The sequence below is a fragment of the Archocentrus centrarchus genome, chromosome 24 (genome assembly GCF_007364275.1).
Source record: "Archocentrus centrarchus isolate MPI-CPG fArcCen1 chromosome 24, fArcCen1, whole genome shotgun sequence".
Taxonomy (NCBI): Eukaryota; Metazoa; Chordata; class Actinopteri; order Cichliformes; family Cichlidae; genus Archocentrus; species Archocentrus centrarchus.
The window spans coordinates 12344785-12360679 of NC_044369.1; the positions used below are offsets into that span (position 1 = coordinate 12344785).

At 40.8% G+C, this 15895-nt stretch overlaps 1 protein-coding gene across 1 annotated transcript in view; it reads left to right on the forward strand.

The window, feature by feature from the left end:
• Nucleotides 1-11932, forward strand: part of lpgat1 (lysophosphatidylglycerol acyltransferase 1) — a 130980-nt gene extending 119048 nt beyond the window's left edge. The window contains 2 exon segments of the mRNA XM_030722034.1: nucleotides 6725-6831; nucleotides 9192-11932. Of these exon segments, the coding sequence (XP_030577894.1) occupies nucleotides 6725-6831; nucleotides 9192-9343 (259 nt within the window). The 3' untranslated portion in view covers nucleotides 9344-11932.
• The last annotated feature ends 3963 nt before the right edge of the window (nucleotides 11933-15895 follow it).

Sequence of the window (15895 nt, forward strand, 5' to 3'; positions counted from 1 at the left end):
TTTACATCTTTTGGCTTCTGTCATGCCTCTTGGTGCCAGCACCAAACCATTTCCTGCAGCACAGACAGTCTTGAGACAAGAGAGGAAGCAGATTAAAGACTAAATGGAGCAATTAACGAGCACACTCCTACCATCCCTCAACTTCTGTCTGATTGCTGATAAGGGCTTCTTGGCATTTCACAAGCAGCCATCCTTAAGATTCACACAGCATGTGTGTGGTTTGCTTTTGGATCTCCATTGAACTTGGGGGAAATCACATGACCGCTGTTGTAGTGTGGTAGAAATAAAATGGATACTTTAATTGTTGCTTCATCTCGTGCAGCTTACTTCACTCCACAGGAAGATTGAAGGGTAGAAATCAGAGGCATCAGTTTGGGATTTAGAGCTTTATTGCACGCTGTTGAAAACATCTGATGAGAAAGATACAGGAAGAGAAACGGGGGGGGGGGGGGTCCCTGAGCCACACTAGCCAGTAATCTCAATATTCACCTTCTGCAACATTGTGCCCAGGAGCAGGTCTCCCAGGCCTCCTCTTTATTTCCTGAGATTTCACAGCCAGAGATTTAGGACCTTATAGAGTCCCCAAACAATGACTGGCTTCCCTCCAAAGAGTCTTTTTGAGTGGACAGGCTTTTACAGCCACATTCCAAATTTAATTAGCTTCCTACGCCGGTTCAGAGTGGAAGAAGTATCTCAAGAATAAGAGCTGTACAGAAGCTAAATGGCTCAATCAAGGCAGCAAATATGAAAGACTTAAAGCTTCTTATTTACTCTGTTTATTACCCTAATTTGTTTTTTCCTAACGAATAAACACGTGCACAGCCATCCAAGAAATTTATGCTATTAAAATTGGTAATTTATTCAACAAAGTCCTGAAATGACTGCAGTAGTTTGTACTTCACGTGTAAGTGAGGATCCAAGTCATCTGCTGCATGTAGTGCAGGTCAGCATGCTGTAAAAGCCTGACGTTGAAGGTTATTGACAGGAGAAACTGCTGCTCTCCCCCAGCTGTCTGTCTGTTAGCCAGAGTGTCAGGTTAACAAGCGAGCCAGTGCCAAGTGGGTTAGGGTAGGAATGAGAGCGCAGCCGTGGCCCCACGCCAACATATCACCACCGGTTCCTCACTGCCGTCGCCGCCACCACCACCACCACCACCACCACTGCTGTACGTTGTAACACATGCTGCTGAAAACTGTGCACACAGCAGATACAAATACCACCATACTCTGTTTCTCGCTCAGCACAATATTGGCACAGTAGAGTAGTGTTTCATTTTTCACCCGACTGCAAACACAGCGGAGCATTGTTAGCGATCGCTCAGCTCGTCCTCGCAGCCACTGTAATGATGCAACCTGCAGGTTGAGGCGCCGCACTGATTGATCGGTCTGTTTGTTTCTGTGAAGATGATGATGATGATGATGTCCACAGTTTGAACTTTAGAACAACCTGCTGCACATCAGCAGCCAACAAAGTCATGGCCCTGCTCTCCAGGGTATGGTGGCATCCTGAAAAATACCTTTTACCTAAAAGCTCTGTTTAGAGCTTGAATTATTTTTCTGTATCATATACCCTATAGCCCAAAAATCTCTCTTTTGTGTAAGGGGACTGCTCCTGATTTACCTGGTATTAAGAAATAAAAATGTAAGAAACGCATTACTTAACTTTCTAGAGCTTTGGTTGTGTTTAAGGTACCATCAAATAAATTTTCAGGATTTAAAATAAGGCAGCAAATAATTACATCATAGTAACTGGTGCCACTCCAATTTACAGTTTATATATATATATAATATAAATCACATGTAGCTACAGTCTTATCTTTTATTTGGATAGTTCTTTTTTAAAAGTGGTGTAATATGAATAATGTTGTGCGATCAGGTTAAAAGTGGCTGATCCCCATTGGTTCCTGAAGTCCCGCTGGAGTTGAGTGCTTCCACCACCTTGGTTGCAAAAAACTGTGATGAGGAAGGCCAGGGTGTGACTGTGAAACTACACACTCATGGACTAATGACTTGTGATTGACAGCTCGTTAGCTAAGGGACTGTTTGGTTTCATACCAGCTAACCACATAACCATCTACCTTTGGCGATCCTAGTTGATGTGGTCGTCCTTTATGTAATTCAGCTGGCCTCTCCAGAGAGTCTCTAGTCAGATTATGGGTCGTACTCCAGCTTCGCTGTGTTGAAATGCAGCTGGCGATGGTAGTCCAGAACCAGAACCTGCACCAGTTATTAAAGAACTGGTCTGTGTGCCTCAATAGTGAGTCTGCAGAGCAGGAGTGTGCAGGGAGCGGAGCTGGCTGTGGGAGTATCTCGGAGAGAACATGCAAACTCCAAACTGGGTTTGAAACCAAGGCCCTTTCTTGTTGTGAGGCGACAGTGCTACCCGCCATAACTAAGTTGGATATGCAAAAAGAGCCGCTTAATCTCAAAGATACTTGATAATGAAGGTTACTTACAGCTATAATTAGAAATTATTCTTGCAGCTGGTGTAAGATGCAAATGAAGTGTCAGTTGTTTTCAGAGCAGGAAATGAAACCAGCAAATATCCCACACCTATTCATTTGGTTTGTCAATGGTTAATCTGGAGCCACTTTTGCAGATGTGGTTATGGCCATTGTTCTCCAAACAAACCTGGCTGATAAAGCAGAGAAAGCAGCTGATACAGGGGAGATACTGTGTGCTATCTAAGCATGTCATGTTGTTCGTTTTTCTTTTTTTCCCTCTCCTCTGTGCCTGAATCAGCAGCGCCGCCTTCAACCTCAGCTGTTCTCAACGGCTCGTGCAGCTGCTCTGAACACCAAAAAAATCCTGATTTGTGTATGAATATTTCAGCTGCAGGAAGCCACTATGGTAGCCACCTGCTATCCAGGGCCCTAAATGCTCCAACCCTCTTGATAAGTGGCTCAAGTTGGTTTTTGTTTTCCTCTGCCACAGCTACAGCAGTATTGGTTTACATTTTGGAGCGTGAGAGCCCTTCAAAGGCATCCTATAGAGGAGCAGGTGTGAAATCAAGACTTGCGTGGCTTTGCAAATCATCAATTTATTCGTTCATTCATTTTTATTTAATGACACCACAGTCGGTGATCGTTATTCCAAAAAAAGCAGCCAATTATCGGAAAGTTTGTGCACAAAAATAGGCTTTTAATAGGAGCTACACATGTGCAGCCCAAATCAAAAGTGACTGACTATAAACTCAACTAGAAGCATTAATTGCTTTTGTTATCGTGATATTATTGATTTGTCATTTCTCAGTCCTATTATTAAATGATAATAATGTTCCTGTTGCTTTTTGTCTTAGTTTCTCTTTTCTTAGTGCTCTGACAAAGCCTCAGTGCTGTTGGCTCCTATGACACATTAGTAACAAGAAATACACCTGATACCTTCAGACACAGAAGGAGAAGCTTCAAGGGAACGCCTTGCCTCTAATCACCCTATCAGGTTTCCACAGCAGCTCTGGGCAGCCTAAGCCCCGTTCAGGGGGCCCAATGTTGCTGTTGGTCAAAAGTAGTTTTATCTTCAAAAGTTAATCTCTATTAGAGCCTTTAACAGATGAAAGTGGTTGACATGAGTCAGCTTTAACTTGAATTTTAACAGGCGTTTCGTGCTGGCAGGGACATAAAAGTTGGTCTACTTAGTAGACAGGACCTTGTTCAGAGTAACACCCACACAGTGAACTGCTGGATAATGAGCAGAAGTGTCTATAGACATGCACCTAAAATATATGAACCTGATGGGAGTGTGTGTAGAATCACCAACTCCTGTCCTCCTCATTTGTGGGACACGCAGGCCGAGCCTTTCCTTCATTTGGTCATACTGACGGTTTCAGTTCAAAGATCAAGTCTTTACTGCAGTGACTCAATCTTTCTGTCAGTCCCTTTATACAGAGTCATTCTAACAAGTTCTGTTCAAAATGTGTCAAATGACTAAAAAAATGGCCTCTAATATACCTTTATTTTCATAAAAAAAAGTCAAAATGGTAAACCTGGAAATGGAAATGTGTCGAGCTTATTCTGGTTATTTTGGTTAAGGCATAATTTCATTTAGAGCATCATCCTGTTCATTTTGTTGAAATTAGGTAAAGATTATTTTATCAACTAAAACCCCATTTTTTTTTTTTCCTTGATTGACTGATTAATAATTTAGTCAATAAACTGAAGGGAACTGGTTAATTTCTTTTTGCTGATCACTAATAAATTAGCACATCATTAAAACTAAACTGCCACTTCCAAGCCATCACCCCTCATTATTTACTGTTTCTTTAATATTAATATTTGTATTCAGGGCCTCATGTGAACACAGATTCATTCAGCTGCTCAGGTAATCGTCATAATAATCGTGTCTGAAACAGACCTTTACAGATGTGCCTCTCTTCTTCAGTTACTTCTGAACGATGGACCCACAGGGTACATTTTAAATGATCATTTTAGCATCATACTCTTTGCTTGATGTTCACCTCATAAGATGTTTGCCTCTGTGGCACAGATGTACTTTTACTGCAAACATTATCCAGTCAGGAATATTGAGTGCAGAGGAAAGGCTTTGTCTGAGGTAGGAGACTGTAACCTCTATTTGAAGGTGACCAGGGGACTGGATGTGTGGGAGTGCAGCCTACTGGAGACCCCTTCTGGCTAGAGATGAGATTTCATCAGCCCCTTATATGGCATTTTTAAAAGTGACCTTTTTTTTTTTTATCAGCCGCCTACAGTTTATGCCATGTCAGACACCAAATCAGATGTGTTTGCTGAGTGATTTCTCATCCAAAATTCAGTGTTTTAACCATCTAGAAGTGATGAATTTATAAAAAATAAAATAAAATTTGCAGTCCCTTCTTAAATGTAAATATTTGCTGGTTGGCTTCATCTTTTAGGATGGCATGCAGAATATTTTTAGGGTGTTTAACTGTTAGATGATTACAGAGAGGTTAAGACCAGTTACAGTCCCGGTCCATTCAGCTCTTCTTCAATACATGTTGATTCTCATCAGCAACGCAGTGTCTGATTTAACCTTTAAGTAAGAGGTGAATTTGTGCAGGGAAACAAACAAGGCTTTGCTGATGTATTTGTTTAGGGCTGACTTTTTAATTTCACTAAAATTCAACTTGGATCTTTTTTTTAAAATTGTGAATGATTGAAAAAAATTGTGGGGGTGGATGAACTTTTGACTTCTTAGGGGGGCCAGAGCCAGTTAAACTGTAAGAACCACTAAATGATAAAAGTTTTACAAATAAATACTTGAATATAAATATTTATGTCCATGGGAAACCTATTGTAAAATGAGATTCAGTGATTTGAGTCATTTCAAAGCAAAAATAAATAAAATATGCTAGTCTCTGCTCTGCTAATGTGAGAAACTGGTGTTTTTTCCATTTTACGTTATTGAAAAAATAACTTTTCTATGAGACAAAACAAGTTATCGTTAGACATTTTGTACTTTGATCAAAAATATCAGGAGCATTTTTTTTGTGCAGTGACAGTAGCTGGTTGTTACACCCCTGCAAGTTGGTAAAATTTTCATTACTGATAAGAATTTTTTTTCTTTTAACCTAATTTTTAAAATTTTTTTTCTACTGTCCAGACAAAACATCTTAAAGATTAAAATAATATTTCAGGAGGAAAATGTATAGATTATAGATGCTGAGGAGAAAATACCTGAGCACAGCTACAAGAAATATGGTCATGCCATTATGAAATTTACCCTTTCAGAATAGAATAGAACTTTCACAAAGATTTTTATACCCATTCTACATCTACATCCTCTCCAGACAAGGGAGCACTGTCAGGTTCTGTTCTCTTTCTCACATTGAATAATACACATTGAATAATACAATACAAAGTGCTTCATACAGACACATATTAAACAAAATTAAAAAACAAAGAATTTCACTCTCTAAACTAAAGACAAATCATAGAAACACTGGAATAACAGAGTGAAATTCAATAGTTAAAAATGAAATAATAAAAAGCAAAATTTGACTAGTCTATCAGAAAATGTATATTTAAAAAAAAAACAAAAAAAAACCCTGTGACATAAAGAAGATATTGATGAAAAGCAAGCTCGAGTTCCAAGCAGAAAATGCTCGGTCGTCTTTTGTTCCGATGACTGTTTTTTTTTCTTTTTTTGAGAGCTAAACAAATCCTGGCACCTCATCTAAAGTCAGTCACTCACATCTATATGCCAAGTTATAAATGGAAAACTATCAGATGATTAAAAATTATAGTTTGCAGCTTTACTAGTTCCCTTTCTTGGCTGTGGAAGAGTTGAAAGCTGAATTTTCAGGATTTAATAGTGCAGCTTCTCTCTGACTTGCAAATGTAGCTTCTCACGTTGAGAGCTGGACTGATTTAACTTTGCCAGATTGAAGGGAAAAAAGAGAGGGAGAGAGAAAATCTCACTTTCTCTTCCCACTCACTTTTGAGCGAGCTCTGTGTCTGCTGTCAGGGGCTCCCCTCAGCACTTCTGTCTCTCTGTGACACTCTGATGAGCCGGCCAACTAACGAATCCCCAAAACAAGCTGAAGCTACAGCAAACACAGACTGCTGTAATTGACTCCAGGTTGAAATGGACTGCTGTGCACAGGGACCACAGCTGACTCCCTGGGTTTTTGGACTGCAGCTTGCGCGACAGATCAATGCAGACAGTTTTTGCTGAGCGAGACTCCAGAAACTCTTTTCTGTGTTTCATCTTTGTCCCTCTCTGTCTTCTTTCTTTCTTTTTTTTTTCCTCAGGATGTACCCAATAAAAGAGGTTCCTCTGGAGGCTGAGGCCTTGACTGACTGGCTGTATCAGAGGTTTGTGGAGAAAGAAGAGCTGCTGGCCCACTTCTACGACACAGGTATGTCACTGTGGTAAAATCAAACTGACACATTATGGTACTAGGTATGCACCGGTTCAGCTTTGTCCAATACCTTAGCTTCAGAGATCTAATTTATTTACAATAGTCTCATTTCAGTTAAACTACTAAGTCTTTCCTGCCTACTGTCTAACAGTGAGTAGTGTGCAGCAGTCTAGCTGGACAAAGTTAAAACAGATAACATCTTAGCTATAAACAATATGAAAGTTGGACCTGGCTTCACTTTTCAGGCCTGGAAGCTAACGTGCAAGTGACTTAAACCGGCACTCATTTTAAAGTCCACCGGGGGCAATATTGAAATCTGTGGGATAATCTGTAACTCTGTAAATACTTCATTAATGACTTTACGCCGTCGGTCACTCTTTTTTGGGGCCGTGCTGAATAAAATATTGAGTTCATTTAGTAAATTTTGGTCATTCTTAAACTCAGAAATGAGGATAATCCAGGATATGTTTGTAATTGACGAGTGAATAACCAATGAGGTGCAGTTTCACAGTCAGATCCGCCCCTCACACATCACATACAGTTTGAAAACACCAGAGCCACGATGCTGAAAACAATTATCTCAAGGGTTCAAATGGGACTTCAGAAATCAGTGGGTGGCATCACAGTAGCTACTTTTTTTCTTTCTTTCTTTCTTTTTAATTAATACCAGGGGTGTCAAACATAAGGCCCTAAGGCCAAAATTGGCTCGGCAAAGATTCCAATCCGGCCCACTTTGGAAAATGCGAAGGAGGGCATAAATTTTGACTTCTAACATTAATTTTGTAGGTTTTACAGCTTTTCTTATTGATAAAGACCTCTCCGATGGCCATTTATACTATACCAAAGTTATAGATGAGCCATTAAATTACAAAAAAGTTCCTGTTTTTCAATGTCTATTATAGAAATTTTCGATTTTACAATGGGTTCACAGTAATTAATTAATTATAAAATAGGCATTTTCTGCAAATTAACAAAACCTTTCTCGTTTATAATTACAGGGCAGTCTGGGCAATGAGCTCCCAGAACTTTTTCTGCATTTTTACATAATTATTTCTTACAATTTAAGCCCAAACAGTTATCTTTTCAGTTTACTAGAACAACATTTCTTTGTCATGTAGAAAAACAGACATCCTGTTGAAACTGCACTTCTTTACACTGACAGAAAGGGGAGCTTCACTGGTCCGGCTCCCTTATGATCAACGTGGGCTGTATGGGGTCCATGGTGTAAAATGGGTTTGAAATCCCTGTTTATACTATCTGTCATCCTAGCTAGGTAAAGATAGTAGGCCGAGATGTTTTCTGGGGGCTGCACTGCAACCCTGAACTTTCCTAGATATTACCAAGTATAGATGTCTGTGAGATTGCGAACATCCAACACAGTCTATGCTGCTTCCACACCTAAAGCACAAGCTTTTTCAAACTGTGCACAAGCAACTGGTCTGTGCTACATGAGAGAAAGGACCACTGTGTAAAATATTCCACCTTAATCCCTTGAAATTGTGCCAAATTTATGTGAGAAAATGGCTTAACTGTGTAGTGTTATTGTGAAATATAATTTAGGTTGCCCAAATTAGAGCAACTTCAGTTTGCCTCACAAATAGAACAAGTACAGTAAGAATCAGTACCATCATCTGTAACTGGGAAGCACTACCTAACATTGCTAAACTGATGGAAAACACAAATCCGTGACCAGATTCATCTATAAAGTAACGTATGGTGTACTCACATTCCACATGGAGCAATCTGTGGCTGTTGAGCTGCTTTGTGGTAGTTATTTCAAAATAAATGTCAATGCTTTCAGTCACTTAATGCTGCCATTGCTGGCCAGCAATAGAAATACTAGTTGTCTAAACTAATAATTCACATTTAAACACCAGATAACTTGTTTCTGAGCTCTTACAATGATGTAATGATGAAAACGAGAGGGACAAGAAAGCTACGTCACTGCGCGCTCTGCAAACTAATTGGCTGACACTGTGTGTGTGCAGTGTTATATTTGGCAGAACCACAAATTTCACCAACATTTAAATACTTCGTGAGTGATGTGTTAACTCTATCAAAGGCTCTCATAAATATGCATGTAAAATTGGATTTTCCAGGCCTAGTGTTTCATACACAAGATTTGCTTTATTTGACTTTTTTCTCTAGTTGATTGGTCTTTTTTGTCCCTCCTTCTTGTTACTAGTTAGTTGATTAGTAAATTAGTTGCCAGAAACATCTAAACAGTCATAACCAAAATAGATTTATTGGGGCACTCTACTTAAACTTTGTGGTATTTACAAGTTATCATGACCAAATAAATGCAAAGACAAAGAGAAAGCAAATAAGAGAGTCTGCATTTATTCGTCTCCCAACAGGATCGTTCCCTCCTCCAGAAGGACAGGAGGAGGCAGTTTCCCGGCAGATGACCCTCGACCCCGTGTGGCTGTGCCTGATCCAGTCGTTTGCTTTCGCCTCGGGCTACGTGTGGTACAGCGTCCTCCAGTACATCTACTGCTGTTTATTCTGAGCGCGCTGATGAGGCGAGAGTCTTTATCGGACCACTGGGAAAGCCTCTGGATTGGATGGTGTGTGGCCCAGCGTCATACGAAACCCCCCATACGATGGATGAATGTACAATTTGCAGCAGTGGCGAGACTTGGCAGGAAAACATATGAAGACATGTACACAAACACACAGATAACAAACAACCCCATACAATATGAAACTGGTCACAAGCATAGTTAACCAACACACAACTCTAATGCCCCCTGTCCTCCCTCCCCAAACACACACACACATACACACACACTCTGGCGGCCTAGCAGAATAATCTTACACTTGTCACGATTCACATTTTGATGTTTACACACCCTCATACATGTAGACACTCACACGTACATGACTTTTTATTCAAAGGTAACGATATGAGGCTCAGGACTCCTCCAGAAGATGCTCTGGACTGGACTCCCCCCCCCGCGCCCCTTTCCCCACTTCCCAGGCTTTAGCCGGAGTAGTTTTACAGAGTATAAAGTATGAATGGACGTGAATGTGTGTGTGTAGGAATACATGTGACCAGAAGCATCGTGTCTGCCCTTATTTTTCCTTCTGGCGAGAGTCGACGAAGCCCACTGGACCTCTCTTTCAGTCCGCTGACAAGTCAGCTGGCTACACCTTCCAGAGCGAGCGGCTGTAGGAACGCTGAGGCCGAGCAGCCAGCCGCTCCTCTGACCGTCATTGCACTAAGGATCCATACTGCCCTAACTGCTCCCTGCCCCAGGAAAAGCTCCTGAATGGTAGCTGTCGATGTTTTGTTTTCTTATATTTTCTACCGTTAGCCCGCATATCTTCACAACAACGGCCATTGTATTTGTTGTTGATGTTTTTTTTTTTTTTTCTTGTCCGTGAGCTCGCTGAGAAACGGGGCATCATGTTTACACTGGCGGCTCTGCTGAAAACTCGAAAAGGGACAATGGATACAAAGTGGCGCTTGATTAAGGTTTTTTTCTTTTTTTTTTTTTCTTCTCCTTTTCTTTTCTTTTTGTGAGATGTGCCGTAACACTTATTTAAAACAAAACAAAAAAGTAGTGGCAACGCAGGGTGAGATTTGGAGTCTTGTCACCTAAAACGTAACTCTCCTTCCTCTGCTCTCCAACATAAATACAGATGCAGCAGAGGATCATTTCAGCAAGGCAAACTGAGAAGGCAGAGACACTATTCCCCCATCGGACTACGTAGTTTTACAAATATTTAAGCCATATGCTTAGTGTCGTTGGGGAGAGGAAAAAGACATGGAAAATAAACACGATTTTTATAGAAAGCTACCCTAATGCATTCTACAATAGAAATTTTGGCTTACAGAACTATAGGTGTCATCATTACTGTAAATTTACAGCATAACCTGCCTAAGTGAGTGTGTGTGGTCGTCTTTATCCCCCCCCTCCTCCTCTACCCACTCATTTTGATATATAGTTCGAGTTGTGTTGCTCTGTGACGTCAGAGTGTGGCGGCGGTTTCATCTCCAGTGGGTCGAAATTTAATTTCTTTTTAAATTACTTGAACTGTTCTGTTCTCATGTCCCATTATGTTTAAATCTTGTATATAACGAAGCTGAGGAAATGCGTGAAATGACTGATGCCTGTCTTCTCTTTTTTTGGTTCGTGATCATTTCAAATGATTTTATTTTAAGATATGAATGGTTTTTTTTTTAAAAGAAGCCGAAAGCAAGGATTCCCGCCCCTCCCCTCCTCCACTGATCAGTGTTACCGTGTATTGTTTTGACCAGGAAGTTAACGTGTGCTCCATTTCTGTGAGGTTATAGCTGCTGTAGGTCCACGTGGGGCCCAGTTTGGTGGGAAAAACTATTAACGCCTTACCAGATGTTCTGGTTGACCACAGTCCTCCAAATAATGCTGTTTCCTCGCTTCAACGCTTGACAAACATTGTTGTGAGGGAGGATTTTGGGTGTGTAAAAACTTGGTCCAGTGAGGGAGAAATCACTATTAAGGGGGAAACTCTGCCAGGGCCCCTGCAAAGATGCAGTTGTTCTCTCTCGAATGTACTTGTGTTGTGGTTTTTGCTTAGCCTGCTTTAATATGAAAATGATCAAGGAGCAGTGATTATCATCGTCATAAACAAATGCCCACAAGGTGCATTTTTAGTAGCTGCTGCCCTCCCTCTGTGCCACTGTTGATTTTTTTTTTTTTTTTTTTTTTTTTTTTAAAAAAGAAGAATTGTGTGAATGCAAAAAAAAAAGGCTACCTGGCTAGTTAGGTAGGTGAAAACATTTCAAATCAGGCTGTAAATGTGTTTCATCCTTTGACCCTTTCAGATTCCCCTCCATTGTGAGTGTGACGTAAAATGAAGCGTCTTTATTTTATTTTTTTTCCCCCACCTTTTCATTTTTTTAAAATTTTTATTTGTTGACCATGTTTCCAAAGAAGGCAGGGAAATCATGTTTTCCTAGATGTGGTTTTAGGACATAAACACAATAGGGATTTAAACAAATTATACTAGAACTGTCTGTAATTTTCCATTTTGTACTTCTCCTTTAATTCCTAGCTACACAGCCATTTTACAACACAAACAACTTGTGCTGGAATAAACATAAAGATCCTAACGGTGTGGTTCTCGTCAGTATATTTTTGCACTCTACATAAAACATAGTGTTGGGTTAGATCCCGTTTTGCTTTTAGAACTGCCTTAATTCTGAGATTCAACAAGGTGCATTCCTCAGAGATTTTGGTCCATATTGACATGATAGCGTCACACACTTGCTTTAGATTTGTCAGCTGCACATGCGCGATGTGAATCTCCCACCACATCCCAAAGGTGGTCTATTTCGATTGAGATCTGGTTTGAAGCCGGTTGATACAGTGAACTTATCGTGCCCAAGAAACCAGTTTGAAATGATCTGAGCTTTGTGACATGGCATGTTATCCTGCTGGAAGCAGCCATTGGAAGAGACACTGGACATAAAGGGATGGGCATGGTCAACAACAATACTCAGGTAGGCTGTGGTATGTAAACAATGCTGAGTTACACCACCAGCAGTTTGCTGGGTACCACCAGGGTAGATCTATAACATCATGTTTTCACCAAATTCTAACCCCCTTTGTCACAGCAAGAAATTGAGACTCATCAGGCCAGGCAGTGGTTTTCAATCTTGTATTGTCCAATTTTGATGAGCCCTTGTGAATTGTTCTGAATTGTGACAGAAGTGGCACCCAGTATGCTCTTCTGCTTCAAGGTTTGAAACGTGCCTTCAGAGATGCTCTTCTGCATACCTTGATTGCAATGAGTGGTTGTCCGAGTTACTGTTTCCTTTCTCACAGCTCAAAACATCTTTTTTGGTCTCTGACATCAACAAGGCATTTTCTCCCAGAGAACTGCAGCTCATTGGATGTTTTCTCTTTTTGGACCATTCTCTGTAAACCGTAGAGATGGCTGTGTGGGGAAAATCCCAGCAGATGAGCAGTTTCTGAAATACTCAGACCAGCCCGTCTGGTACCAACAACCACATTCAAAATCATCTTTCTTCCCCATTCTGATGCTCAGTTTTGAACTTTAGCAAGTCATCGTGACCATGTCTACATGCCTAAATACAAGTGTCTGCATGTGATGGCCTGATATTTTAACTGAATGTTTAAAAACACTTTCTCTTTGGTTGCGCATACGCTGGGAAATAAAATTATGTTAATAAAAACTATTATACTCAAGGAGTCTGAAAAAGATCTGAAAAGAGAAAACGTGCTGCAGAATGAATCTAAATCATGCTGGGAAAATTGTCAGTTCCTGCTGATTTTTAATTCTGGTCATCTAGGGATTGTTCCCCTCTTGCAGCAAATGTTCCCATTTTGTTTTCAGTGAGGTAACAAACTATCAGAGGTCCCTGGGTAACTGAAGCCAGTGTTTCCTCAGTACTGTATCCTTTGTTTAACCGTGGTGTCAGTCACTGGCTGTTGAAAGTAACTGGCTTTTATTACAGAGCTCTGATTTCAGCCGAGATACAAGGAGTCCTCTGCAGGAGACGGAGATCTTTTTTACCTTAAGAGGGCCGCAGAGATACATCAATCAAGATAATGTTTGGTATGGAAATCTTGTGAGACCTGATTTTACTTGAGATGCAAGGACACTCACTGGATATTGAGAAAAAGGATGAACACACATCAAGATACATTGTCCCCCAGTTCTGAAGCATACTATATTTCCCTATCGGTGCATGTTTATGGTCATCTATTTGGATAGGGCTGATGCAGCTCTTTGAGACTTTGGTCTCTTAATCTGAACCTGAAATGGCGCCTTATCACAGAAGCCTTTGGGTCACATTCTTAGCTTGTTTGAAGCTTTACAAAGCATTAAGCTTCCTCCCACAGTCCACGTGCATGATAGGCTAATGGGTGATTCTAAATTGGCCGAAGCATATATGCAAACTAAGGTAAGAAAAGCAATGTATAAATGCCAGCCCATTACATACTTTTGAAGTAAAAGTCTTGCAATGCAAATCTTTTATTTAACCCAGGGCCCTCATGCTGTTTCAGAAAGTCTCTGTTAAGTGGCATAAAAGCACTTTGTATTTCTTCTTCTTTCAGCTGCTCACTTTTGGGGTTGTCACAGCACATCGTCTGCCTCCATCTCACCCTATCCTTATCCTCCACCTCTGTCACACCAACCCCTCTGCATGTCGTCCTCATTCAGTTTCCAGCTTCAAACTCATGATCCTGTCACACTCTCCACCTCCACAACACTATTCACAATGGATGCTGAGCCACAGAGGTCGCCAACTTTCTGCCAGAGTCTGTTGCTACAGACCTCCAAACTTCACATGGCCTTCAGATTAGCTCAGGAACAGTGTGTAGAGAGCTTCATGGAATGGGTTTCCATGGGCAAGCGGCTACATCCAAGCCTTACATTGGATACAGTGGCGTAAAGCACGGCACCACTGGACTCGAGAGCAGTGGAGATGTGTTCTCCTGAAGGGGATTATGGTGTAGCGTTGTTTTTCAGGAGTTGGACTCAGCCCCTTAGTTCCAGTGAAAGGAACTCTTAATGCTTCAACATACCAAGATATATTTATACAATATAATGCTACCAACTTTGTGGGAACAGTTTGGGGATGGCTCCTTCCTGTTCCATGACTTTGCACCAGTGCACAAAGCAAAGTCCATAAAGGCAGAGTTTGGTAAGAACTTGACTGGCCTACAAAGAGTCCTGAGCTCAACCTGATAGCACACCTTTGGGATGAATTAGAGTGTAGACTGTGAGACAGGGTTTCTTGTCCAACATCAGTGTCTGAGCTCACAAATGCACTTCTGGAAGAATTCTGATATTTAGCACGAGTAGCTTAAACTGCCATATCCCCAATCATGTTGTTCAAGTTCAGTTACTAAGTCATAATAATCAAAATAATTAATTTTCCATTACTGTTTAATAGCATTCTTTATTCTACAGCAAATGGTAAATTTGCTGTTTAATGCCTTTTTTTTAAATGTTTTGAAAGTCTTTGAAATAAGCTGTTGCCCCTTGTTATTCTCATGGAAATCTGAACATTGCCCGTAATGGTTTCTCTAGTCACATGACTTACAGGAATAGTATATTTTTTTGGAGGGACATTATCTACAAGATCCAGTAAGTATCGCTCTTTCATCAGCCTTTTTTTTTTTTTTTTTATTTTCCATGTCTTATAATGTGGGAAAACATAATACGGCCACACTATCATGATTATTTATCACATAAACTGATATATTTTTTGTACTTTTGAACTAGTGGCTGTTAAAAAATCTTTTTTTATGGTCTTCATGTGCTAGCCTGCTGTTCATTAAATGGGTAATAATGGCTGACTTGAGCATAAAATGTCACCCCGTTACTGCTTCGAACAGGGGGGACCTTTGGCTGTGTCATGTGTAGAATGTCACTGCATCAGTGAAGGTTAAGTAACCTGTTGCCAGGTGCGCTGATTATCCAGTGGAAGTCTGCTACCTATTTGCTTAATTAAAATCCAATTGCTGGCCATGCAGTGTATAAATCGTTTCTCCTCTGGTACTTCACACCACTTGGTTCAGCTCACACTGTATTATATTTCCAAATCAGCTCTTCTTACGAAAATCCAAATGCCACCTTCTTGATTTGCCAGTCTGCCCCTAAAAATGTTGACTTCACAGACTAAACAGAAACTAAGGCCAGCATGGCGTGCCATCGACTACATTCCACAGCAGCTGGAGTGAAATTTGGAGGGTCAGGTCTGTGGGAATGCCACATGCTCTGGGCAGCCAATGGGAATTGAGGATGAAAACAGCAGGAAGTGAGCTGGAAATGAGATTAAACATGCACCAAGCTTCACCAACATACCGAAGGACTGACAGTGAGGAAGCCAGGGTGGCCTGTTGCTCATTGTGGTGATCAGATGGAGGGAGGCATGTTATCATGCTCCTGCTCTTCAGCAGAACTCTTCCCAAGGTCAGCCATATTACACAGGCACATTAGTCTCCAGAGGAACTTTACTGTCCTCTGCAGAAGCACCGGTGCTCCTCCTCGGACACCTGCAATGAGCTATTTCACGGGCACTGCTCCCCAAGGTCCTCAA